This window comes from Pelmatolapia mariae, linkage group LG14 (genome assembly GCF_036321145.2).
Source record: "Pelmatolapia mariae isolate MD_Pm_ZW linkage group LG14, Pm_UMD_F_2, whole genome shotgun sequence".
NCBI classification, from domain to species: Eukaryota; Metazoa; Chordata; class Actinopteri; order Cichliformes; family Cichlidae; genus Pelmatolapia; species Pelmatolapia mariae.
The window spans coordinates 9650885-9676492 of NC_086239.1; the positions used below are offsets into that span (position 1 = coordinate 9650885).

General features: G+C 42.0%; 1 protein-coding gene across 6 annotated transcripts in view; it reads left to right on the top strand.

Annotated features, from left to right (window-relative positions):
• Positions 1-7484: 7484 nt before the first annotated feature.
• Positions 7485-25608, top strand: part of LOC134640983 (E3 ubiquitin-protein ligase NEDD4-like) — a 30551-nt gene continuing 12427 nt past the window's right edge. For 5 of the 6 annotated variants that reach the window (XM_063493121.1, XM_063493124.1, XM_063493123.1 and 2 more), the window contains exons 1-8: positions 7485-7641; positions 8093-8176; positions 8475-8586; positions 9353-9572; positions 11911-11968; positions 13568-13651; positions 23132-23243; positions 24010-24235. In XM_063493121.1, coding sequence (XP_063349191.1) covers positions 8098-8176; positions 8475-8586; positions 9353-9572; positions 11911-11968; positions 13568-13651; positions 23132-23243; positions 24010-24235 — 891 coding nt within the window. In that variant the 5' untranslated portion in view covers positions 7485-7641; positions 8093-8097. The remainder of the gene's footprint in view (positions 7642-8092; positions 8177-8474; positions 8587-9352; positions 9573-11910; positions 11969-13567; positions 13652-23131; positions 23244-24009; positions 24236-25608) is intronic. The other variant, XM_063493122.1, reaches the window with a different exon arrangement.

Below are 25608 nucleotides of genomic sequence, written 5' to 3' on the forward strand. Positions count from 1 at the left end.
CTAATAGAGCTCTTTGCTCTCAGACTGCAGGTTTACTTGTAGGTCCTAGCATATTTAAAAGTAGAATGGGAGGCAGAGCCTTCAGCTTTCAGGCCCCTCTTCTGTGGAACCAGCTCCCACTTTAGATTCAGGAGACAGACACCGTCTCTACTTTTAAGATTAGGCTTAAAACATTCATCTTTGATAAAGCATATACTTAGGGCTGGATCAGGTGACCCTGAATCCTCCCTTAGTTACACTATGATAAGCCTAGGCTGCTCTGGGCTTTCATGGCTGTACTGAGTGTTTCTTCTTCACTCCCCCTTTTCTTCGCTCTTTATGTGTTTATACATCACTACTGCATTCATTCATTGTGATTAATTTTAATTTTAATCTCTGGCTCTATCCCACAGTGTGTGTTTTGTCCTATATTCCTCCCCTCATCCCCAACCAGCAGATGGCTGCACCTCCCTAAGCCTCACCCTGCTTGAGGTTTCTTCCTGTTAAAAGGGAGTTTTTCCCTCCCACTGTCACCAAGTGTTTGCTCATGAGGGGTCATTCGTTTGGTTTTCTCTGTGTTATTGTAGGGTATTTAACTTACAATATGACTCACCAATAGGTCACTATTGCTGTAATTTGGCACTATATATAAAAAAGGAATAGAATTTAACTGAATTATACTCTAGGCCACATCTGCAGATTTAAAGCTTGTGTGTTGCTGGGTTATTAGGTGCAGTGTTGCACAATAAAAGTTCCAGTAGCCTATATAATCAATGAACGTTTCTTTGAATGCAATCTCTGTGTGATTGCAACATAAGAGCAAGCAACATGTAGCAGGATACTACCCAAATAATTTACCTAGTGGAAGAGTATTATAAAGTCTGCAAAATGAAGACAGTAGAAGTCTTTGACTCTAGACTTTCATGTCAGAATCGTTCCTTGTTTCATAAAGTCTTAAAAAATATTAAGGATTTAAAATGATTTTAAAAACTGGAAACATCAACTTTTTCTCCACAGCTCTGCACACACATAGAGGTAGAAATACAGAGGATTCAAGTAATCAAATATTGGATTGATATATACCGTAGTAGAAAACAGTGTTTGCACATGGCCTGATGTGAAGCTCAGTGTAGTTTGTGACATTGTGTTTGAGTTTCTGCCTGAACAAAATTCCAGATTAGTTTTGGTGTATTTTCACAATTAGCAGCAGTTCTATTCATTTAAAAGTCTAACCTTTTTTCTCCCCACTTTCATTTGTCTTTGCTGTTCATTCTTTGACACCTTGGTGTCTTTTTTCTACCCCCATGTCTTGAAGTATGCAAGGAGTCAAGCTGAGCCTGGTGACTCGGTGAATACAGAGGAGTCGCCCACTTCTACCACGTTCACAGCTTCTTCTTTTTTAATCACCACTTGCCATTTGTCTGACACCAATTAGCAAATTCCAGCAGTCAAGGTGAAACACAAATCACTGGGAAACATTTTGATGGAAGCCTGGAATGCATTAATTATAAAAACACTGCACCAGTGCCAGATTAATTCGGTAAATTGTTTTCCATTTGTAAAGCCAAGTATTTTATGCCACTGCAATGTCACAAATTACTGCTTTACTCAGGCTATAGAATAGAATAGAATAGAATAGCCCTTTATTGTCATTGCATATATTCCATATATTTGGAATATATGCAATCTGCAGCTGCTGCCTTGAGCTCTGAAGCTGTGAGATGGACTTTCAATGACTTTCTGACAAAAACAAAATCCTCAGTGAAAATAATCGTTTGGTGCAGGCTCCCACTTGATACACCAGCCACATTAAAAGGCAGAACTGGGTGCCACCTTAGGTCACTGGGTTGATTTGGTGACCTATATGCTGTCAGACTAATGAAAAGGTTTGGGTTCAAACCTGCCCTTTTACTCTTTTTCTTCCCCTCCTCCTGGCTTTCCTGTCTTTTCTCCTTGCCCTTAAAAAGCCAAACAAGCACACAGTGAGGAAAATAATTATTTTAACGCCTGCTAAATTTTAAGTTTGCTCATTTACAACCAAATTAACAAACTTTTTTTTTTAGTAAGTTTTATTGTAATGTTTGTTAGTGATCTGGCAGTTGGAACCACAGTCACCAAGAATACCATTTTTAATACACTACGCTGTGATGGACTGAAATCTTACAGCACCCACATGGTCCCCCTGCTCAAGAAAACACATGTAGATGTCTGTCTTAAGTTTGCCAATGAACATCTAAATGATTCAGAGAAGGCCTTGGAGAAAGTGCTGTGGTCAGATGAAACTAAAATCAAGTTCTGTGGCATCACTCCTGTGTTTGGAGGAAGAGAAATGCTGAGTATGATGCAGAGAACACCATTCCCACAGTCAAGCACGGCAGTGGAAACATTATGTGTTTTTCTGCTAAGAGTGTAGGATGACTTTACCTCACTGAGGGGTCACTGACCATTAAAATCTTGGATGACTTTAATCAGCCAGAACACTGAAGATGGGTAATGGATGACCCGAAACGTACCACCAAGACAACAAAGGAGTGACTAAAGAAGAAGCATATTAAAGTCACGGAGTGGCCTAGCCAGTCTCTAGACCTCAGTCCTATAGAAAATCTATGGTGGGAGCTGAAGTTTTGAATTACTAAGCAGCAGCTAAGAAACATAAAGGATTTAGAGAGTTTCTGTAAAGAGGAATGGACCAAAATCTGTCTTGAGACGTGTGCAGACCATTTACAAGAAACGTCTTATTGCTGCGTTCGCCAACAAGGGTTTTTCTGCCAATTACTGAGTCATGCTTTACGTGGAGATCAATTACTTATTTAATTTCAGAGGCATATACATGTATAACTTTTTACGTAAAGTGTTCTTTCTACATTTTTGGTTGATATTCTGTCTCTCGCAATTAAAATAATTCTACCATAAAAACTGGATAAATATAGTACGTGGACTGTCTTGTCACTTTGCAGTGATCTTGTGGGCTTTTGCCCTGACCCATAAGATAAGAATGTTCTGGATATCAGCTGCTCAGAGCTGCTGAGCAGGAATCTCATCAGAGGAATGACTCTTATCTGGAAGAATAACCTTTGAGACTGCTTGCGTCGCACGACATTGATTCAGCATCCACACCGAGCAGTCCGTCTACATTACTGCTGTCATAACTGATATCAATAGGACCTCAGGACTCCTCGCTGGCGACTCAGCTGCTGAGGTTGCAGATTGTGTAGCAACACTGAACTCTTCTGATGGAGTAAGAATAATGTTAAAACCAAGCTCAAATGAGCTCATTATAGCTTATTAAAAGCACTGTCAGACAATATGCATGCTTAGTAAACAATTTGAACATTCATTAGCTGCATATGAGTTACAAAACAAGCTTTTTTTCAATCCTGTGCTGAGATTTCCACGAACAGGGCATATATAAGTGAACTCTTATGCAAACAGAAAGTTCTGATATGATGCCCCTCTTAGAGCTCCTGTCTTTGTCGTCATCATCATTTCGACAAGCGTTTGAGGGGATATAATAGGTGAATTATCCTGATTTCCCTATGTGATGTAGATATTTGAGGCTATTCAGTTTTAATGTATGCCTCATTTTCTTCAAAGAACGTTGATAAATATTTCATCATTCAAACCCACCGTCTGATCAGGCACTGACTGAGGTTCAAAGGTCACGTCACTGTTCCAGCTGCCTCCATGATGGAGCACTGCTCTCTGATCAGCAGGGGAGGTTATCTCAGCTGTAAGCAACAGTGCGGCGCACTCACTGGCTTTCTCCAACACATACACGCGGCTTCAGGTCGGCCATACGCACGTCTACTTAATTGTACGTAGGTAGTTTTGCAATGTCACATCTGCTGAGGCCCCTTTGGTTTTAATACAGATATTTGGCCCAGAGCCCTGCACGGAGTGTCACTGTAGGTTGCATCGCCCTGTGGGCTGTACAGCTTGACAGCAAAAAAGCAAGAAAATCTGCAGTGAACTTGAATAACCTGAAAAGTGCAGCCATGGTGATATACAGTTGAGAACTGTATGTAAATCTCGACACACACACTCTTTCGCTTGACAAATGCTCACGTAATCAGAGAATAACGAGGACACACCAGGGCATCTCCTATGCCAGCCGTTCTGATAGGGAACATTATCTCCCCTGTTTATGAGGCGCTGCAGTCATTTGCTGTTCTGAGGACTGCTCACAGATTATTTGTACACAATTAGGACCTTCCAGCAGAAAAGGAACATGTGACACTTTAAAGTCATGGAAAAGTGAAAGCAAAGAGTTTGGCGATGATCTGGACGTCTCGACTTTTACTGGCTCCGCTTACCTGGTGAACATGCACTCGACTGTCATTGCTTTTTTATTTTTATTTTTTTTCAATACCTACATGGCATTGCAGCCTCGCATAAGAAGTGCAGACTGTGCGTAGGTGTTGAGTTGATCATCGAAGTTTCAAGGCCAGTTTGTGGTCCTCTTGCTGCCATTGCACAAGACATGGAGGTTATTCACCCTGATGCTAGAACCAAACCACCCACACCAAAGACAAAGCAAACAAACGCTGGGGAAGAAAAGTCATTTCCCCTGAACCCGGGCATGCCAGGGATTCTCAATACTCTGGGAGTTTGTTGCATAATATTTATTGCTGAACACATGTCATTAGAGGGTGACCGTGTTTTTCTTACTAATGCGATGCATGGCTAAAGAGCAGAATGACTGAAGCCAAAAACTCGAGAGAGCGAAGGAGGATCTATGTTGAAGAATAGGGAGTATTTGGAAACTTGAGAGATAATTGGCACCGTGTTGAGCCAAAGATTTAGAATAATTTAGTCCTTTCAGTGTATTAATACAGCTGCTGTTTATCAGAAAGGGGTCTGGACATTGCTGTGTACTCTCCCTCCTCTGCCCTCTTGTGGTTAAGACTCTAAGTCATTACACTAGGATATTTCTGAGGCTTACAATCCTATAGTCCTCTGTGCAAATGTTACTTGGTAACAGTGTAAAAAATAAATAAATACTGCGGGAGCTACTTTATTGTAAACAGCAGTCAACAAAGGTCTGAATGGGATAGGTGTCAAGCATCTGATATAACATGCTGGCTCTGGATCTGTAAAAAAGCTTCATTTGGCAACGCCTCTTTGATGGAGTGAGTGAGAAGCTCAGAGGACAAAAAGTGCCATTTGACACAACCACAGGATCCTCACACTTAACTCCCCCTACAATAACGCCTGCAAACCACATCGCCTTGTCCTGCTGTAAAAATAAACTGGCTCCTATTAAAGCCGTTTTAGCACATGTTTGACAATCAGCAGCTCTTTGAATTAGTTGTCACAATGGAGTGCTAAAAGGTTGGGAGTTTCTTTCTTGCCACCTGATTTCTTTTTGGGGGGGATTGTCTTTGTTTTGTGACATTAATGTTAACGAGCGTCACCTCTATGGATCTCTGTTCATTAGCAGGGGGAGAGTAGTTTTATTATTGCCATGTGATTTCCAGAACAGAGAAAGGGTTTCACATCCAGTGTGTGAGAGCTAACAACAGATCCAACTGCTGCCTTATGACCTTCGACCTAAAAAGGCACATGTTGAAAAAGGGAACTGGGGGATTTAGAATGGATTTTAAACTTCACCACAGATATGGTAGAAAATTCTATATTACATAAAGATATTTCTCTTCAAATGTAATATCACACAACTGGATAACATAGCTATTTCAGTCCTAGTTTACTCCTACAATACACAAGAGGAATGAGCGAGAGGAGGATGGATGTGGTAGTCATATCTGTGTAAGAATTACTAATAAAATGTAGAGCTAGGAAGTTTCAGCTTGGAGCCCCTTTAAAAGTTTGTTCCCTCCAACACACACCTACACCCAAAAACCCTTGGAAAATAAAGTAAGGGCAGGTTGAAGCTGTACAACTATTGGTGCTTTCAGGTGCACTGCAAAATATTGTACACATGGTTACATACATAGTACAGAATCTGCTACTTCGTCTTCTTCTTTTGGCTGGTCCCTTTAGTGGTCACCACAGTGGTTCATGTGCCTCTTTCTCACTCTATCCCTCCATTCTCTCTTTTTACACACACTCAGTGTGCAATATCACTGATCACACTGCACCTCTCAATGCACCTGCTAGTTAGATGGCATGTATGTGTATGTATATAGATGTAAGCGTGTATGTGGAAATATGTGTGTATGCATGTATGGATGCAAATATGTATATATACATATATGTATGTATGTGCGTGTATGTTTGCAGGTGTATGTATAACTTGTACATATCTTTCTTGTGTAAATGTAAATTTGTCATTGTGTAAATACTTACGCTATTGTGTACTCCACACACATGGAGAGATGCCAAACTGCCTTTCACTGTTCTTGTAACAGTGACAATAAAAAGCTATTCTATTCTATTCTATTCTATTTATATCAATCCTCTCTCTGTGTCCTCTTTATCTACACCCTTCAATCATCTCTGTGGTCTTCCTCTTTTTTCCATTGACTGAAAACTCTAATAAATCCACTGTCATTCCTCTGCATATATCAAAACCTTCATAGCTTTGGTTCTGTAACTGTTTTTCCAAAATGCTCAACCTGAGCCGTCCCTCTGATATACTCATTTCTGATCTGATCCATTATGGTCACTGAGTATCCTCAGCTCTATCACCTATCACCTATATTTATTTATATATGTCTCTGTATTTATATATGTGTATATATGGTATTCTGCTCACATTCTGTAACTTCTGTCGGTGCTGTGCTATTTGGAAACCGAATTTCCCAGAGGAACCCACCCGAGGGATTAATAAAGTTCTATCTTATCTTATCTTATCTTATCTTGTCTTATCTTATCTTATCTTATCTTATCTTATCTTATCTTATTGCTCGGCCTCCTGTCTTCTTGCCAGTACCAGTCTCCAAGAGATACATCATAGCAAGTCTAAAAACCATTCAGAGCTTTATAGACCAGCATCAGAACTTTAAAGTCCATCCTCTGACGGACAGTGGAAGTGGAGGCAGTGGAAATCATGTCAGTGAGGAAGGGGCTGATGCTGTCACTCCTGGTCCTGAAAACTCTGCTGAGCGCTCAGAAGAGGAGGTAGCAGAGGAGTTAAATGAGGCAGAGGAAGAAGAGCAGCAGGGTAGCACGTTAAATAAAGATGAAGAAGAAGCAAAAGAGACAAAAGGAGATGTGGAAGGTAGACAGGAAGATACTTTTTGCCAGTACCAGTCTCCAAGAGATACATCATAGCAAGTCTAAAAACCATTTTGCAAACCATACCTTTCATATTAACGTTGTCGTATCATATGAACAGATTTTACTCATATATTTCAGACATTTTATTTTCATTTTGTGTCTATATGTGTAAACTGAAATAAATGACGGTATACTCACCGTTAAAACCTCTGTTAAAGTCTAATTTCACCATGTACTGTAATACACATAAACTGGATATACTGAAAATTGCTGAGTTTCCGAGTACATGTGAACGCGCCTGGAGTGGCTCAGCCAGTGAGATTCAAACGTCTCTATCGTCAACAGGAAACGAAGGAAGCGTCCTTGGAGATGTTGTTAGGAGTTTAACTTTCGCATCTTTCCCCTGTCTTTGTGCACATTGCCGCCGTCAAAGAACTGACAGCTAAGCGTTGCTTCCACAGAGGTTAATTTAAAGTTGGGAAGGTAAACGGCTCGGCTCTAATCTGCTTTCCAACTACTTAGCACCTTTCTCTATGCTAAACGTTGTTAGTCAGTTTACAACAAAATATGCGACAAAAGTTAGCTAATGTGTGAATTTTACGTTACGCTAACTTTGAAAATGGCTGAGATGCTAACGTTAGATTAATTAGATTTATTTCGCTCCTTTTACTTCCCGACCCTAATTGCTGTCCTCAGCAAGGATTATATGTTGATTATATGCTGACTGTGGCTTTAGTCCAGAAGCCCCTTTCTCTATGCTAAACATTGTTAGTCAGTTTACAACAAAATATGCGACAAAAGTTAGCTAATGTGTGAATTTTACCCCCTTAGCTAAACGAGAACGCAAAACCTGCCGTTTTCAAAAGAGACGTTGATGCAAACGGTATCGCCATTGTTTTATAATATGTGCGTGAATTGTGTTTTATCTCTGCAGTAACCATGACTGCAACTGCTCTCGTAAAAAACCAGCTGATCCTCAAAGAGGAATACGATGAGAATTATATACCCTCTGAACAAGGTACCCCAGCATCATTGAACAGCACAGTTGATGAGATTTAAACTGTACTGTGGTTTACTTGTGTTTATTCACACCTAAACACTGAACTAATATTAGTCCGATGCCGCTGGAATTGTCTGTTTTATACTGAAGTGTTCATCATCACCTTATTCACAAATGTATTGGAACATGTTGCATTCAGGTTCCATTAACACAGCTCATCCAGAACTGCAGTGCTATCAATTCTGGAGATTTCCAAAACTATGCTACATGATGGTGCATACTTTACATTCAGCTTGTCGTCTTTTCTTCTGATCAGAGATCCAAGAGTATGCAAGAGAGATTGGCATTGACCCCGACAATGAGCCTGAGCTGCTGTGGCTGGCAAGGGAGGGCATCGTCGCCCCTTTGCCTCCTGAGTGGAAGCCTTGGTAAGTAATGGGAAAGCACCCAGGGAGTGGACCTCAAGCACCAGAGATATAAGTCCTTTTTCACGTATGCTCTGGCAAATTCAGGTGTTTTACAAAGTGTTTTCAAGGTGTGGATTATGGTGTGATTTCCAGCTCATTACAAGTGAGGGTCTGTTGTTGACAACTGAAGGCCAAAGTGTGTAGCAACCATCTCTTACCAAATTCTCCAGGGAGACGTCAGAGCTATTGACCAAATAATGCCTCTAACCCAGCAACACATGGCTTACAAAGCAGTTATTATTACTTGTAGATAGATGATAGATTAACGTAATAGATTAACATAGCTTTTCCTTCTGATTTTTGGCTCATGTGTTTTATATAATTTAGCTTCATTATGATGTCCTCAATGAGTGGTATTAACTGTAAGAATGGATTCTATGGTTTTTAACTAAATGTATTAACTAAACCTGAATAATTATTATGACAGTTACAGCATAATAATCATTTGTAATGCTTAATGGACATAAAAATGTAGGAGGTGGGGTTATACGAGCCATCCATCACCACCAGCCTGTCCTCCTACAACAGGTTTGCTTTAGTTGTCCACACTGGTTCATCCCTTCAGTTTGGTAAGATGAGTATTATTGGTGTTGTTGCACAAGACCATTTTAAATAATTTCAAGAATGTCTGATGCCTTCAAAGTAAAATTATAAAACACTAAGGGGTGGCTCCAGACTTTTGCACAGAACAGTGAATGACTCCAGTTTCCTTTCTCCTTACCCACAGCCAGGACGTGACAGGGGACATCTACTACTTCAACTTCTCCACGGGTCAGTCCACCTGGGATCACCCCTGTGATGAGCTCTACCGACGCCTGGTGGCACAGGAGCGTGAGCGAGCTCAGCTCACAGCCACAGCTGGGGGCGCAGGAGCCAAGAAAGACAAGAATAAAGAAAAGAAGGAGAAGAAAGAGAAGAAGAAGAAGGAACCACTCAAAACTCCTGGGGTGAGTGATTTTATTGATTTATTTTCTTCCTTCTTGTTTTAGACAAAAAGTTTATGTTTACTTATCACTGCTGTATTTTCAGTGCCTGTTTAACTAGAAGTGTTATTAATGGGTATTGGTACTATATTATTATAAGTGTTTTTATCATTACAAAAAGGGACTTTTCTTGTTGTCTCGTCTAACTGTGGTCTCTAAACCATATGTTTCTGCTTCTCTTGTGTCTCTTTGACCTTTAAACCTCTCACCTTTGCACTGTGACCCATGTGTGTCCCTGCAGCTGCTGTGCTGCTGGGATCTGTCCTACGGGCACGGCTGTTACTGTGTCTTCCTCCTTGTCCTTCTGTCCTCCTACTGCCACTGTTACTGCTTTGCTCTCTAAACAACAAGAGCATGGGCCATCGCCATCAAAACTCATTCATGAATTTATTTATTTAAGTATATCATTCACAGTATAATTCCTTACCATCACCACTGAACAGTTGTATTTATATCATGTAATTTAATAAATCATATAAATAGTTTTTTTTCCTGAAATGTATGTATAATGCAAACACGGCCAGGTTTATTAATCAGGGCAAATTACATTTTAAAAAAGTGTTGAGGGATAAAATGCAATTTACTTACTAATGATGCGCAAATTCGTGATACATTTTATTTCTGTATTGAAAAACACAATAACCAAAAGCAGCACAGATGGCTTTCAAAGTTGAGAATGCGGGCACATCTTTGTTGCTTGAAGTCTGACAGACCTAATATGTGTGTAGTTTTCATGCCCTAAGCAAATGTGGAAGAGTAGACCAAGGAGAGGTTAGAGAAGGGTCCATAAATTTTTGGACAGTGACACATACTTTGTAGTCTTTCCCTAAGGACAGTGCAACAGTTTCTTTTTTTTATGGATTTACTGGATAGGTAAAGTGAAGACTGACAGGAGAGCGGAGGGCCACGTTTCAGACTTGAACCCAGGCCGTCGGCTCTCAGCTGTACAGCATATGCTCGCCTGCTAAACGAATATTCTGTAAAATGTTTGGCTAGCAATTGTAGTCTAGTAGAACAGTGATGTGCTGCGGTTCTGAAAAAAATACAAAATTTTAGGATTTCATTTAAGATTTGATTAAAGATTTTTTTTGGTGCAAGTGATGCTTATGTGAAAAAACAAGTTTATAAAGCCACGCTTGGCTTCATGAAGTCAGACTCCTTCTAGTTTAGCTGGATGTTTCAGGAGCTCGAGTTTCCTTTCAAATAAAACCAGTTTTTCCTCACATGCCAAATAAATTAACACAAGTTGAGAAAATTGTCTCACTTCTGCTATGTGCGCTTGTGCAGTATTTCCCTAAAAACAACTATTGTTGCCATGTGAGGTTAAAATGGGCCGAAACCATAAACTGTGGGTGGACCCAGTAATCATTACATAACCCACTGTGTTAGCCAAATGTCCAGCTGTGATGCCTCTGTCTTCATACTGGACTCGAGTTCTGGGTCTGACTGAGAAACCGAGGGACACTGTGTGCCCATACCCTGCTCTCTCGTCTTTCTTGAGTCTAATGGGGACAAAGTGAACATTATGTTGGACTGAGTAAGACTAAACTAGTAATTAAATCTATTAGCTCATTAAGAAAGTGTTTGCAGAAGTCACAGGGAGCTGAAGGGTCATTTTCCCTTAGATGTCTCTATAACTAGATTTCTCTTCATGACTGGAGGAGTCGCCTCCTGCTGATCTTTAGAAGGAATGCAGGTTTAAGGCACCTTTGCTTCTTTAATATGCACCTTAGTGAATCATGCTGCATGACTGATTTAAATGCTGAAGGGATCAATATGGAGAAAAACTGTGTAAATGTAGTTGTATCACTAGCTTCTTTACCTGTAGTAAACTTATTTTTTTTCACCAAATCAAGGCTTGCACCCAAAATCATAAATTTGGTGTGTTTTGGGGGAGAATAACAGAATTTCCTGTTGATTTGTCAGTGTAAAGGTGTACTGATTCAGTGCTGAAACAAGGAAATCACAGTCATAAAACACACCTGCTCGAACTATCCACTGTGTTTGTGCTTGTGTTTGAATGTGAGACCCAGAACAACAATGTTTGTGTCTTTTGTTTGTGCAGACATGCATGTTCTTGTTTGGTGGACTTATTTTTATGTGCTGACTGCCTAACAATGTGGCAGTATTGCATGTAGCCTTGTTTCAAGAACGTCTCACCTTCATCTTTCACTTGATTTCTTTGTTTTTTTTTCCCTCAAATTACTTCCTCCTTCCCTTCTCTCCCTTATGTCTCTGTATGCCTGGCTTTCTGCCTCTGTTTGGGACGGATGGACCATTCTTCCCATTATCTTCCACCCAGGATTCTCTGAAGGGTCGCCACATCCACCTCTCTCCACAGATAGGCAAGGCAAGGCGAGGCAAGTTTATTTATATAGCACAATTCAACAACAAGGTGATTCAAAGTGCTTTACAGAGACATTAAAAACAAAAACAAATAAAAAGCATGATTTAAAATTGATTAAGATAAACAAACAAACAAACAAAACAGTATATAAAATCAAAAATCAAAACAGTAGATAAAATCAGAACAGTAGATAAAGTCAGTAGTTAAAATGTAAGTTTTGAAATTTAAGCTTAAAAGTTTGGATTTGGTGCTTTATTCAAATGCGGCTGAGAACAGGTGAGTCTTCAACCTGGATTTAAATAAACTGAGTGTTTCAGCTGATCTGAGGCTTTCTGGGAGTTTGTTCCAGATATAAGGAGCATAAAAGCTGAATGCAGCTTCTCCGTGTCTGGTTCTGACTCTGGGAACTGATAAAAAACCGGATCCAGATGACCTGAGGGATCTGGAAGGTTCATACTGGGTCAGGAGGTCACTGATGTATTTTGGTCCTAAACCATTCAGAGCTTTATAGACCAGCATCAGAACTTTAAAGTCCATCCTCTGACGGACAGTGGAAGTGGAGGCAGTGGAAATCATGTCAGTGAGGAAGGGGCTGATGCTGTCACTCCTGGTCCTGAAAACTCTGCTGAGCACTCAGAAGAGGAGGTAGCAGAGGAGTTAAATGAGGCAGAGGAAGAAGAGCAGCAGGGTAGCACGTTAAATAAAGATGAAGAAGAAGCAAAAGAGACAAAAGGAGATGTGGAAGGTAGACAGGAAGATACTTTTTGCCAGTACCAGTCTCCAAGAGATACATCATAGCAAGTCTAAAAACCATTTTGCAAACCATACCTTTCATATTAACGTTGTCGTATCATATGAACAGATTTTACTCATATATTTCAGACATTTTATTTTTATTTTGTGTCTATATGTGTAAACTAAAATAAATGACGGTATACTCACCGTTAAAACCTCTGTTAAAGTCTAATTTCACCATGTACTGTAACATACATAAACTGGATATACTGACAATTGCTGAGTTTCCGAGTACATGTGAACGCGCCTGGAGTGGCTCAGCCAGTGAGATTCAAACGTCTCTATCGTCAACAGGAAACGAAGGAAGCGTCCTTGGAGATGTTGTTAGGAGTGTACTTTCGCATCTTTCCCCTGTCTTTGTGCACAATGCCGCCGTCAAAGAACTGACAGCTAAGCGTTGCTTCCACAGGGGTTAATTTAAAGTTGGGAAGGTAAACGGCTCGGCTCTAATCAGCTTTCCAACTACTTAGCTTCCTGAGGTAACGTTACGCTAACGTTGAAATTAGCTGAGATGCTAACGTTAAATTAATTAGATTTATTTCGCTCCTTTTACTTCCCGACCCTAATTGCTGTCCTCAGCAAGGATTATATGTTGATTATATGCTGACTGTGGCTTTAGTCCAGAAGCCCCTTTCTCTATGCTAAACATTGTTAGTCAGTTTACAACAAAATATGCGACAAAAGTTAGCTAATGTGTGAATTTTACCCCCTTAGCTAAATGAGAACGCAAAACCTGCCGTTTTCAAAAGAGACGTTGATGCAAACGGTATCGCCATTGTTTTATAATATGTGCGTGAATTGTGTTTTATCTCTGCAGTAACCATGACTGCAACTGGTCTCGTAAAAAACCAGCTGATCCTCAAAGAGGAATACGATGAGAATTATATACCCTCTGAACAAGGTACCCCAGCATCATTGAACAGCACAGTTGATGAGATTTAAACTGTACTGTGGTTTACTTGTGTTTATTCACACCTAAACACTGAACTAATATTAGTCCGATGCCGCTGGAATTGTCTGTTTTATACTGAAGTGTTCATCATCACCTTATTCACAAATGTATTGGAACATGTTGTGATAGGTTTGTAGCATAAACCTATTCGCTGGAACGTTCAGGACAATTTGCTACACAGCAAAGAACAAGACACAAGTAGGCAACGTCTTTGTGTTACTCATGCATGAGGAGGCCTGCCTGGAGCCAAGTGTCGTTCCACCCACTTGACCACCGTCAGACTCTCAGCCAGGTTCCCCATAGCACTCCTTTTATTGTGGTTACATGAATATGCATAGGTTCATTTACATATGACATCTTATAGGTATACATGTGAACAAAGAATACCTTGTGTGTGTGTGTGTGTGTGTGGGGTCAAGATGTGACCCCAAGAAGACTCCCAAGGCTGGTGCCAGGAATCTAGCGGTACATCTGAACAAAAGGCTCTTATACTTAACCAGATATACGTGTGTTTGCTATACCATATATCAGCAAGAGAAGATACCCCTCTCCTAGGAGGAGTGTGATCTATGCCAGAACACTCTAAAGAGGAGTGGACGCACTCCCCTCTTCATGCTACACAGAGTTGTTACAGACCTCCTAGGATGAGACATTCTTTCAATATGCCATCAACTATATACTTCTAAACACAAATGATTACATGTTTCTTAATACAAATGACAATAATAAAACATAACCCCAACATCACCACACTGTATTGTCATTTTGTAAGGCTATATGGCGTATATATATCTCTTCAGCTCTACACCACTTGTCACCATTTTCAGTGCAGGCTTCATTCATACACACACATTAGCCTTAGCATCCATGTCACTCTGCTGCAACAGTATGTAGTTGGTAAAAGTGTTAGCAATCATTTTATTCACCATCGATCTTACACATGGCAGGATGCAACCTGTAAACAAGCAAAACAACACCACCAGTGTAAGAATGGGAGTAGAAACCTTTAAGAACATATTCCACCATGGTCCAGATGTCAACCAGGCTATCCAGGCTTGTGACGCGTCTCCTCCGGATGTGTGGTCTGCCACATATCTCTGCAGAGCAGTTAAGTTCTGCAGTGCTTCATAGATGTCTCCTCCAGTAGTGTATCCATCTGGGATAAATGTACAACATGTCTCTCCAATGAGCTTACACACTCCTCCTTGTGATGCTGTTATCAAGTCCAGGGTCAGCCTGTTCTGCAGTACCATCATTCTGATGGCCTTTTGCTCCTCCGCTAAGGCTGTCCCCAGAGTCTTAGTGAGATTAATGTGTCGCAGTAGGGCATACCGGTTGATCTCCACGTGATCCCGCACCTCTGCAACTCCGATGTGTGGGATCAAACTTTGGAAGAACTTAGCTCCTCCACCCCAAATGCGGAATTGCCGCGGCACTCCAGTGTCTACCGTCACTCCAAAAGAGTTTGGTGAGGCTATATCCACCTCACGCTTCCGTCGGTTGCTAGGGTGATGTTCAACTCTGTCCATGAAGAAGACATGATCCGATAATTTCACCAAGGCACATAATCCTCCCCATCCCTCAGGGAGTGATAGATAGGCTTTATGTCCACACATGAAATACCAATCAGCCAACACTCTTGTTCCTTTACTGCTCGGCACTGTCTTTGCACAGCCTGTCCACTTTTGGCTCTTTGCTTTTACCGGTATTCTGTAAGCCAGGTTAAACTTGCATTCCGTCCTCCTTAATGTCGAGTTCTCAGCACACTTCACATTGGTCAAGCATTTCATACACCTGCTCTCATTCTCCGGAGGGCAGTAGGTGTATATCTTTCCGCATAAGCGAAGCGGCAGCTCCCCCACTGACAGTGTTCCATTGTTCATCACACACAACGGTAGTTGAGCTGCGTTCAGCTTGTTCAGCAATATTATGTCTGGCAGTGGGTCTGACACTTGAGGCCAGGCCAATAAGTCAGTTTGTCCAGAACAATTCGTGTTCAGAAGTGGCGACTTACTCCAGGTGATGTTCAGAGGTGTACTATAGTTGGCCTTGGACATGGGGACTCTGTTGCCAGGATGAGTTGCTAAGCCTAACAGACACCAACTTCTGTCCTCTGGTATGCTGTACGGCCACAGTCCAGATGTATATGCTGACAACGGCATATGAGCACACACATAGCAGTCCGTCCTGTTGTTCAAGTGAGCAGTTGTATTCATAAACTGCCACCAATAGTTTGTAGAATAGCCATGAGGGTATTGGGTGTGGTTCCCTTGGACATACAGGGTCTCCACTGCTGACCATGACGACATCAAAGCCATTACACCCAGCAGGGTAGACAACACTTTTCCAGCCATTCTGATGAGTACCTGTGGCTCAGTTGGTTTCTTCACCGGATTGAGACGAGGGGCCCTGGAGGCTTCCCCCCCCTTTGTACCCGGTCTTCCTGCCACTTACTCCGAGCTGGCCTGGATGTGTGTCACCTTTTTGCAGTGGCTTTGGTGTATCCAGGTGGGTCTTTCTGCGATTTTCACAGCTGTTGGTGTTGTCAGCAGAGCCTGGTATGGTCCGTCCCACCGTGGCTTCGACCAGCACTTCCTCTTTATGACCTTTATCAGCACCCAGTCCCCTGGCTTCAGGCGTTCTTCCTGTACAGAAACAGAATCATCTGGCAGATTATTTGCACTCATAACTTCTTTGCTTTTCAGCATTTTAATCATCCAGTCTGCTAGTGTGTTTTCTTCTTCTGCTTTATCATTATCAATACAAAACACTGGAACTCTAAAGGGCCTGCCATATATTATTTCAAAAGGTGTTAGGCCATTGTCAGTTGGTGTGATTCTCATATACATTTTCACAAGCTCAATGCAGTCTACCCATGTTCTGCCTGTTTCCTCCATTGTTTTCCTGAGTCTCAGTTTTACTGTGCCATTAGTCCTTTCAACCAGCCCTGCACTCTGTGGGTGGTATGAGCAGTGGTTTTTCAGTGTTATCCCCAGATGTTGTGACATTTTCTCAATTACTTCATTCACAAAATGAGGACCATTGTCACTGTAAATAGTCTGGGGGATCCCATGCTCTGGGATCACATTTTTGCATATTGCCTTAGCCACTGAAATAGCATCTGCCTTCTTAGTGGGGACAATTTCAACCCACTTTGAGAACGGGCACACAATTACCAGGCAGTACCTGTAGATGTTACAGTTAGACAACTCAATGAAATCCATATGGATTACTTCAAATGGGTAGCTGGGTCTGGGAAACCTTCCTCTTCTAGGTCTGAGGTTCCCCTGAGCATTATGTTTACAACATATTAATCATGCTTTACAAAAATGTTTTGAATAAGCATTGAAACCCAGTGTGAAAAACTGCTGTTCGACTGCTGCCACCATCCCGGCTGTGGAGACATGGCAGAGCCCATGGCTCAAAATTGCAGCAGTCCTATATAAGTTCTTAGGCAAAATAGGTTTATCACAAAGATAATAGACATCACCTCTCAGGCTTGCTCCTTTAGTGAGCCACAGCTGCTTCTCAGCTGGAGGTGAGTGTGACTGCATGTCTGCTAACACATCATGTGTAATGGGCATGGTTTGCTCCTGAGATGTCAGAATATGAACCCCATGTGATCCAAGGGCCGCTTCCTTTGCAATTTTATCTGCAAAGGCGTTGCGCAATGCAACAGGGTCAGTGCCACGAGTGTGTGCTGCACACTTACAAACTGCAACTTTACTGGGCAGTAAGACTGCTTTCAACAGGTCCTGTAAAAGTGTTGCATGCTCCACAGGTTTCCCTGTTGATGTTGTCATGCCTCGTCTTGACCACTGAGCGGCAAAGAAATGAAGTGTGGCATAGGCATATTGACTGTCTGTATATATAGTCACTGCCTGCCCCTCAGCTGCTTTACAGGCTTCCGTCAGAGCCACTATCTCAGCTGCTTGGGCAGACATGGAATGTGATAACTGCCCAGCACGGATGACCTGTACATCATCCACAACAGCAAAGCCTGTTTTAGTCTTTCCCTCTGCCGTTTTGAAACTTGAACCATCAACAAACCAAACCTTGCCCTCAGTGAGTGGTATGTCTGTTAAATCACTTCTAGGTTTACACTGTTTTTCCACATCCTCACGACACACATGTGGTGTACCCTCTTCCTCTGTGGGTAACAGTGTAGAGGGATTCAAAGTTGTACACCGCTTAATAGTTACGTGTGGCTGGGAGAGCAACAATGACATCAAAGATAAGTGTCTTGCCGGTGACAAGAATGTCATTTTAGTCTGCAGCAATAAAACATCCACCTCATGTGGAACTAGCAGGGTCAAAGGGTGAAATAAAACAATTTCACCTGAACACTTTACGGCTTCAGCAGCTGCACACACAGATCGCACACAGTGAGGTAAGGCACAAGCCACTGAATCCAGCCTCTTAGAATAATAAGCTACCGGCTTCATACTACCTCCACATTTTTGCGCTAACATGGATGTCATAAAATGCCCTTTACAATCAACAGTTTGAACAAAAGGCTTGTTATAATCTGGAAGCCCTAGAACTGATGCTCCTGTCAGCATCTGTTTCAGCATGCACAGAGCTTGTTCGCCCTCAGGGGTCCAAATCAAACTTTCTGACATAGCTAAAGGTTTACTGTACATCATATCTAATAATGGCTGCGCAACTTCAGCATAATGGGGCATCCACGATCGACAGAAATTTAGCAAACCTAGAAATTGCATCATGTGTTTCTTTGTCTTTGGCCTAGGTGCTGCCAAAATAGCTGTTTTCCTCTCTGAATGTATACTCTTCCCTGCAGCACTAAGCAGATGTCCTAAAAATTTCACTTCTGTCTTTACCCACTGTAACTTTGAAAGTGAGGCCTTGTTACCTGTTTCAGCTAAGTGAGTCAACAATGCCAATGATATGTCTCTACAGTTCTGCTCTGAATTGGATGCAATTAAAATGTCATCTACATATACCAACATCTGTGAATGTGATGGAACTACAAAATCAGACAGACAATTTGTAATATTCTGTGTGAAAATTGTAGGACTATCACAAAAACCTTGCGGCAATCTGGTGTATGTGTATTTTTTGCCTTGATACGTAAAACCAAACCAGCCCTGTGAATTCTCATGCACTGGTATGGAAAAGAAAGCATTACTTAAATCTACCACAGTGAAGTGTGTCTTGTCTGGTTTGAGCTGATTTAACAAAGTGTGGGGGTCGGGGACGCATGGAGCTATACTCTCCACTGCCTGATTTACAGCTCTTAAGTCTTGAATCATGCGCCACGACTGTGAATCAGCCTTCCTAACTGGGAAGATGGGTGTGTTACATACTGCCTGTGGAGCTTCAACTAGTATCCCTGCTTTAATCATATCCTCTATTACTGGTTTAATGCCTTCCACTGCATCAGGCTTCAAGGGATATTGTTTCACTCTTGGCCTAAAAGACGTTTTGGGCTTTATTACTACTGGACTCGCTGTTGTCATTAACCCCACATCAGTCTTCCCAGTAGACCAGAGCTTCTCTGGGACCTGTTTAAGCTCCGGGTGATCTCTAAAATCGACAACATATCATTCTGTTTTGTCATTCTCACCCCCCTCTAAGTGTGTTTGTGGTGTAGTATGTGCCACCCATCCCAGCTTTTTACGAAAGATGCTGTGCTGCATGTCTGTCTCCCAACCCCCTCCAGCTTTCTGCCACATTCCAACACTCTCCCCCTGCCTCACCAAAGATGCTAAGTCTGTCCACTCAGCCATGCCACTCTTTGTCAATGAAATATGTGGTGTTAGCCCTGTAAAAAGTTGTTGTGCAGCTTCAGAAAGGATCACACTACATCCAGCCATGGTTTCACCATCAGTATATACTGCTTTTATGGTGATTCTCTGTGGCCCTAATTTCAGCACTTTATCTGTGTAGGCCTCATCAGGCCCAGGCGTGGTCTTAAATCTCAGTGTGACATGCAAGTCTTCTGGTGCCTGTGTGTCGTGGCTGGTTGTCAACATTTCCTCAGCTGCAGCTAACAGTTTACAGTTTATTTGATCAGGTCTGGAGGCCGACAGGTCAAGTGTCCAGTAATAATGCAAATCCCCACTGTCCTGATGAACCATTGTCTCAGCAGTTTCTCCTTTTCCTGCAGCTATCATCCCAATGGATGTTGGAATTATTGAAATTCCAAGTTTCATCATCATATCTCTTCCCAAGAGGTTCACCGGACAAGTTGGGCACATTACAACTGGACCCTGAGCTGCCTCTCCTGTGGTAGGATCTCTAATCCACACAGGTTTAGAGATTCTATGTGGATTTAACTGACCATTTGCAGACTTCACATAAATTGTGCCACTTGAAGGGTCAACTCCTGACACATGATCTTTTAAAACAGTTTTATCTGCACCTGAATCACACAGAAATTGAATGGTTTTACCCTGCACGGTTAACGTGCGAACTGGTTTTACTTCTTTCCCTGACAAATTTAACAATACCTCAGTTAAATCTAGAGTCTGAAACACAGGCTGTTGTGAGTTCTGGCAAACTAAGGGATCATTTGTACATGTATGTGTGTTAGCAGTGTCAACAGGTGCTAGTCATTTATTATAATAAGGGTTTCTTGCATCAGGGCGTTTATACTCGTCAAGCATGCGATCAGGGCACTCTCTTGCATGGTGCCCCTTTTCCCCACATGCATAGCATTTATCAAATCTCTTGTCCCGCTTCTCTTTAGGGCCCCAACTTCTTCTACTCCTGCCTCTATTTTGCTCTCTTCCAGCCTGTCCCTGAAACAAAATTTCATCTGCTAAAAAGGCTGCGGCCTCAGAGCTTTGTGACTTCTTTTTTTTATTTTTAATAACTTCCTGTGCATGGCGGGCCCAGTTCATGCATTCAACAGACCCATCAGTGTTCTGATTAATATTTTGTTTTCTGATGAAAGCAGCAATGCGTGGATGGAAGCCATTCATCAGAGCATGCTTCAACTGCTGCTGATATGGGCTGGCCTTCTCCGCACTCTCTACAAGGCCGCTATGCTCTTTAAAAACTTCCTCTAATCTCGCCCTAAACTCATGGACATCCTCTCCTTCTTTCTGCACACATTGGGCAATTTTGTTGTAATCTACAGAAGCTTTAAAGGTAGTTCTAAGACGCTCATAGACCCCATCAACTTGGCCTTTTAAATTGTCATGGCCATAGGGTAGGATGGTATTACCATCCCTCCCTGTGTAGGTGCCTCGCACCCGAGCCCAGTTATATGTGAGACACTTCCGAAAGGTGGCTTCTGTTTCCTGACCGTTTAAGCGGTACGAGGAGCAGAGTTGCTTGTGTCGGGCGATAAATTCATCAACATTAGTCAACGGGTCTCCTAAACCTTTACATGCCTCTGCACATTCAGATTCAGTCCATGGCCTGTAAACACAAATAACACGGCTTTGGTCACCTGCAACACCAAAATGGGGATTCGCGACCTCCACCATGGGAAAGGTATCTAGGGCAGGGTAGACAGGCATACCAGCTGCACTCGCCTCATCTCTTTTAGTTTTGGATCTAGTGTTATAAGGGCTTAAATATTGTGCTGCGGCATCCCCAAACTCCTGTCGCACTCTCTCCTCCTCCTCTTTCTCTCTCCTTTCCTGCTCCTGCTTTTCTTCCTCCTCTCTGGCCTCTCTCTCCCTCTCTAATGCTGCTCTACGCTGTTGGTCTCTTAACGTCAGCACCACTGAAGTAGACTGCACCGTCTCATCTTCAGATTTCACAGCTAATGCCTGCAAAGCTGCTCTCTTCGCATTCACTGCCTCCTGTCTTTTCTGCGCCTGCTCTAACCACAGTTTTGCAGACGCCAGCTGTAACTCTCTCTCCTGTTTCAATTTCCCTTTTGCACAAGCTGCCTTTACTGTCAACTGGTCTATTAACATTTGACATTGTCCTACAACCAATTTACCTTCAAAACCATATTTCTTGCGCCAATTTCCTAAATACTTTGTGCTTCCAGGAGCGAATTTCATCATAAACTTCTCGTCACCCTCTGACGCACCCTTGGTTGCTTGGGAACCCATAATAACAACAACAGCTGACGTCACAGACCGCGTGTTCTGCTCCGCACCCACTCACACAAACACACTCACCCAACAACACAAAATATCCTCGCACACAAACAACAAAAATTAGGCCTATTGTCTCAACGCAGTCTCACACAGTGGCTGCGCGCTTTGCCGCACTCAGTAGCAAAGACTTACAAAACAGTGATCACGCGCTTTAACGCACACAGTGATGAAGACTTTCAATGCAGTCTCACACAGTGGATGCGTGCTTCGCCGCACACAGTGGCAAAAGCTTTCAACGCAACCGCACACAGTGGATGCGTGCTTTGCCGCACACAGTGGCAAAGACTTGAATAGTCGCACACAGTGACTACACGCTCTATCGCCCACAGTGATAAAGACTTCTCAACTCAGCTAAGATTTGTTACATACTTACTTGGTGTTGCTCATTGCCTGTAGCATCAGTCCTATCAGATCCCGTCAATCGTCATCCATCGAGGAGAAAAACAGACGGCTAATCCACCGGCCCGATGACGAATTCTCACGTCTCGGGTCTTTGTTGCAGGACCTCTATAAGTCCTGGCTGACGTCAGTCTTTCGGCGTGTCCCTTTTCCCCCCGGTGAATGTCGATTCCAAGGATCCGGCTCAAGAAGGACCAATTAATGATAGGTTTGTAGCATAAACCTATTCGCTGGAACGTTCAGGACAATTTGCTACACAGCAAAGAACAAGACACAAGTAGGCAACGTCTTTGTGTTACTCATGCATGAGGAGGCCTGCCTGGAGCCAAGTGTCGTTCCACCCACTTGACCACCGTCAGACTCTCAGCCAGGTTCCCCATAGCACTCCTTTTATTGTGGTTACATGAATATGCATAGGTTCATTTACATATGACATCTTATAGGTATACATGTGAACAAAGAATACCTTGTGTGTGTGTGTGTGGGGTCAAGATGTGACCCCAAGAAGACTCCCAAGGCTGGTGCCAGGAATCTAGCGGTACATCTGAACAAAAGGCTCTTATACTTAACCAGATATACGTGTGTTTGCTATACCATATATCAGCAAGAGAAGATACCCCTCTCCTAGGAGGAGTGTGATCTATGCCAGAACACTCTAAAGAGGAGTGGACGCACTCCCCTCTTCATGCTACACAGAGTTGTTACAGACCTCCTAGGATGAGACATTCTTTCAATATGCCATCAACTATATACTTCTAAACACAAATGATTACATGTTTCTTAATACAAATGACAATAATAAAACATAACCCCAACATGTTGCATTCAGGTTCCATTAACACAGCTCATCCAGAACTGCAGTGCTATCAATTCTGGAGATTTCCAAAACTATGCTACATGATGGTGCATACTTTACATTCAGCTTGTCGTCTTTTCTTCTGATCAGAGATCCAAGAGTATGCAAGAGAGATTGGCATTGACCCCGACAATGAGCCTGAGCTGCTGTGGCTGGCAAGGGAGGGCATCGTCGCCCCTTTGCCTCCTGAGTGGAAGCCTTGGTAAGTAATGGGAAAGCACCCAGGGAGTGGACCTCAAGCACCAGAGATATAAGTCCTTTTTCACGTATGCTCTGGCAAATTCAGGTGTTTTACAAAGTGTTTTCAAGGTGTGGATTATGGTGTGATTTCCAGCTCATTACAAGTGAGGGTCTGTTGTTGACAACTGAAGGCCAAAGTGTGTAGCAACCATCTCTTACCAAATTCTCCAGGGAGACGTCAGAGCTATTGACCAAATAATGCCTCTAACCCAGCAACACATGGCTTACAAAGCAGTTATTATTACTTGTAGATAGATGATAGATTAACGTAATAGATTAACATAGCTTTTCCTTCTGATTTTTGGCTCATGTGTTTTATATAATTTAGCTTCATTATGATGTCCTCAATGAGTGGTATTAACTGTAAGAATGGATTCTATGGTTTTTAACTAAATGTATTAACTAAACCTGAATAATTATTATGACAGTTACAGCATAATAATCATTTGTAATGCTTAATGGACATAAAAATGTAGGAGGTGGGGTTATACGAGCCATCCATCACCACCAGCCTGTCCTCCTACAACAGGTTTGCTTTAGTTGTCCACACTGGTTCATCCCTTCAGTTTGGTAAGATGAGTATTATTGGTGTTGTTGCACAAGACCATTTTAAATAATTTCAAGAATGTCTGATGCCTTCAAAGTAAAATTATAAAACACTAAGGGGTGGCTCCAGACTTTTGCACAGAACAGTGAATGACTCCAGTTTCCTTTCTCCTTACCCACAGCCAGGACGTGACAGGGGACATCTACTACTTCAACTTCTCCACGGGTCAGTCCACCTGGGATCACCCCTGTGATGAGCTCTACCGACGCCTGGTGGCACAGGAGCGTGAGCGAGCTCAGCTCACAGCCACAGCTGGGGGCGCAGGAGCCAAGAAAGACAAGAACAAGAATAAAGAAAAGAAGGAGAAGAAAGAGAAGAAGAAGAAGGAACCACTCAAAACTCCTGGGGTGAGTGATTTTATTGATTTATTTTCTTCCTTCTTGTTTTAGACAAAAAGTTTATGTTTACTTATCACTGCTGTATTTTCAGTGCCTGTTTAACTAGAAGTGTTATTAATGGGTATTGGTACTATATTATTATAAGTGTTTTTATCATTACAAAAAGGGACTTTTCTTGTTGTCTCGTCTAACTGTGGTCTCTAAACCATATGTTTCTGCTTCTCTTGTGTCTCTTTGACCTTTAAACCTCTCACCTTTGCACTGTGACCCATGTGTGTCCCTGCAGCTGCTGTGCTGCTGGGATCTGTCCTACGGGCACGGCTGTTACTGTGTCTTCCTCCTTGTCCTTCTGTCCTCCTACTGCCACTGTTACTGCTTTGCTCTCTAAACAACAAGAGCATGGGCCATCGCCATCAAAACTCATTCATGAATTTATTTATTTAAGTATATCATTCACAGTATAATTCCTTACCATCACCACTGAACAGTTGTATTTATATCATGTAATTTAATAAATCATATAAATAGTTTTTTTTCCTGAAATGTATGTATAATGCAAACACGGCCAGGTTTATTAATCAGGGCAAATTACATTTTAAAAAAGTGTTGAGGGATAAAATGCAATTTACTTACTAATGATGCGCAAATTCGTGATACATTTTATTTCTGTATTGAAAAACACAATAACCAAAAGCAGCACAGATGGCTTTCAAAGTTGAGAATGCGGGCACATCTTTGTTGCTTGAAGTCTGACAGACCTAATATGTGTGTAGTTTTCATGCCCTAAGCAAATGTGGAAGAGTAGACCAAGGAGAGGTTAGAGAAGGGTCCATAAATTTTTGGACAGTGACACATACTTTGTAGTCTTTCCCTAAGGACAGTGCAACAGTTTCTTTTTTTTATGGATTTACTGGATAGGTAAAGTGAAGACTGACAGGAGAGCGGAGGGCCACGTTTCAGACTTGAACCCAGGCCGTCGGCTCTCAGCTGTACAGCATATGCTCGCCTGCTAAACGAATATTCTGTAAAATGTTTGGCTAGCAATTGTAGTCTAGTAGAACAGTGATGTGCTGCGGTTCTGAAAAAAATACAAAATTTTAGGATTTCATTTAAGATTTGATTAAAGATTTTTTTTGGTGCAAGTGATGCTTATGTGAAAAAACAAGTTTATAAAGCCACGCTTGGCTTCATGAAGTCAGACTCCTTCTAGTTTAGCTGGATGTTTCAGGAGCTCGAGTTTCCTTTCAAATAAAACCAGTTTTTCCTCACATGCCAAATAAATTAACACAAGTTGAGAAAATTGTCTCACTTCTGCTATGTGCGCTTGTGCAGTATTTCCCTAAAAACAACTATTGTTGCCATGTGAGGTTAAAATGGGCCGA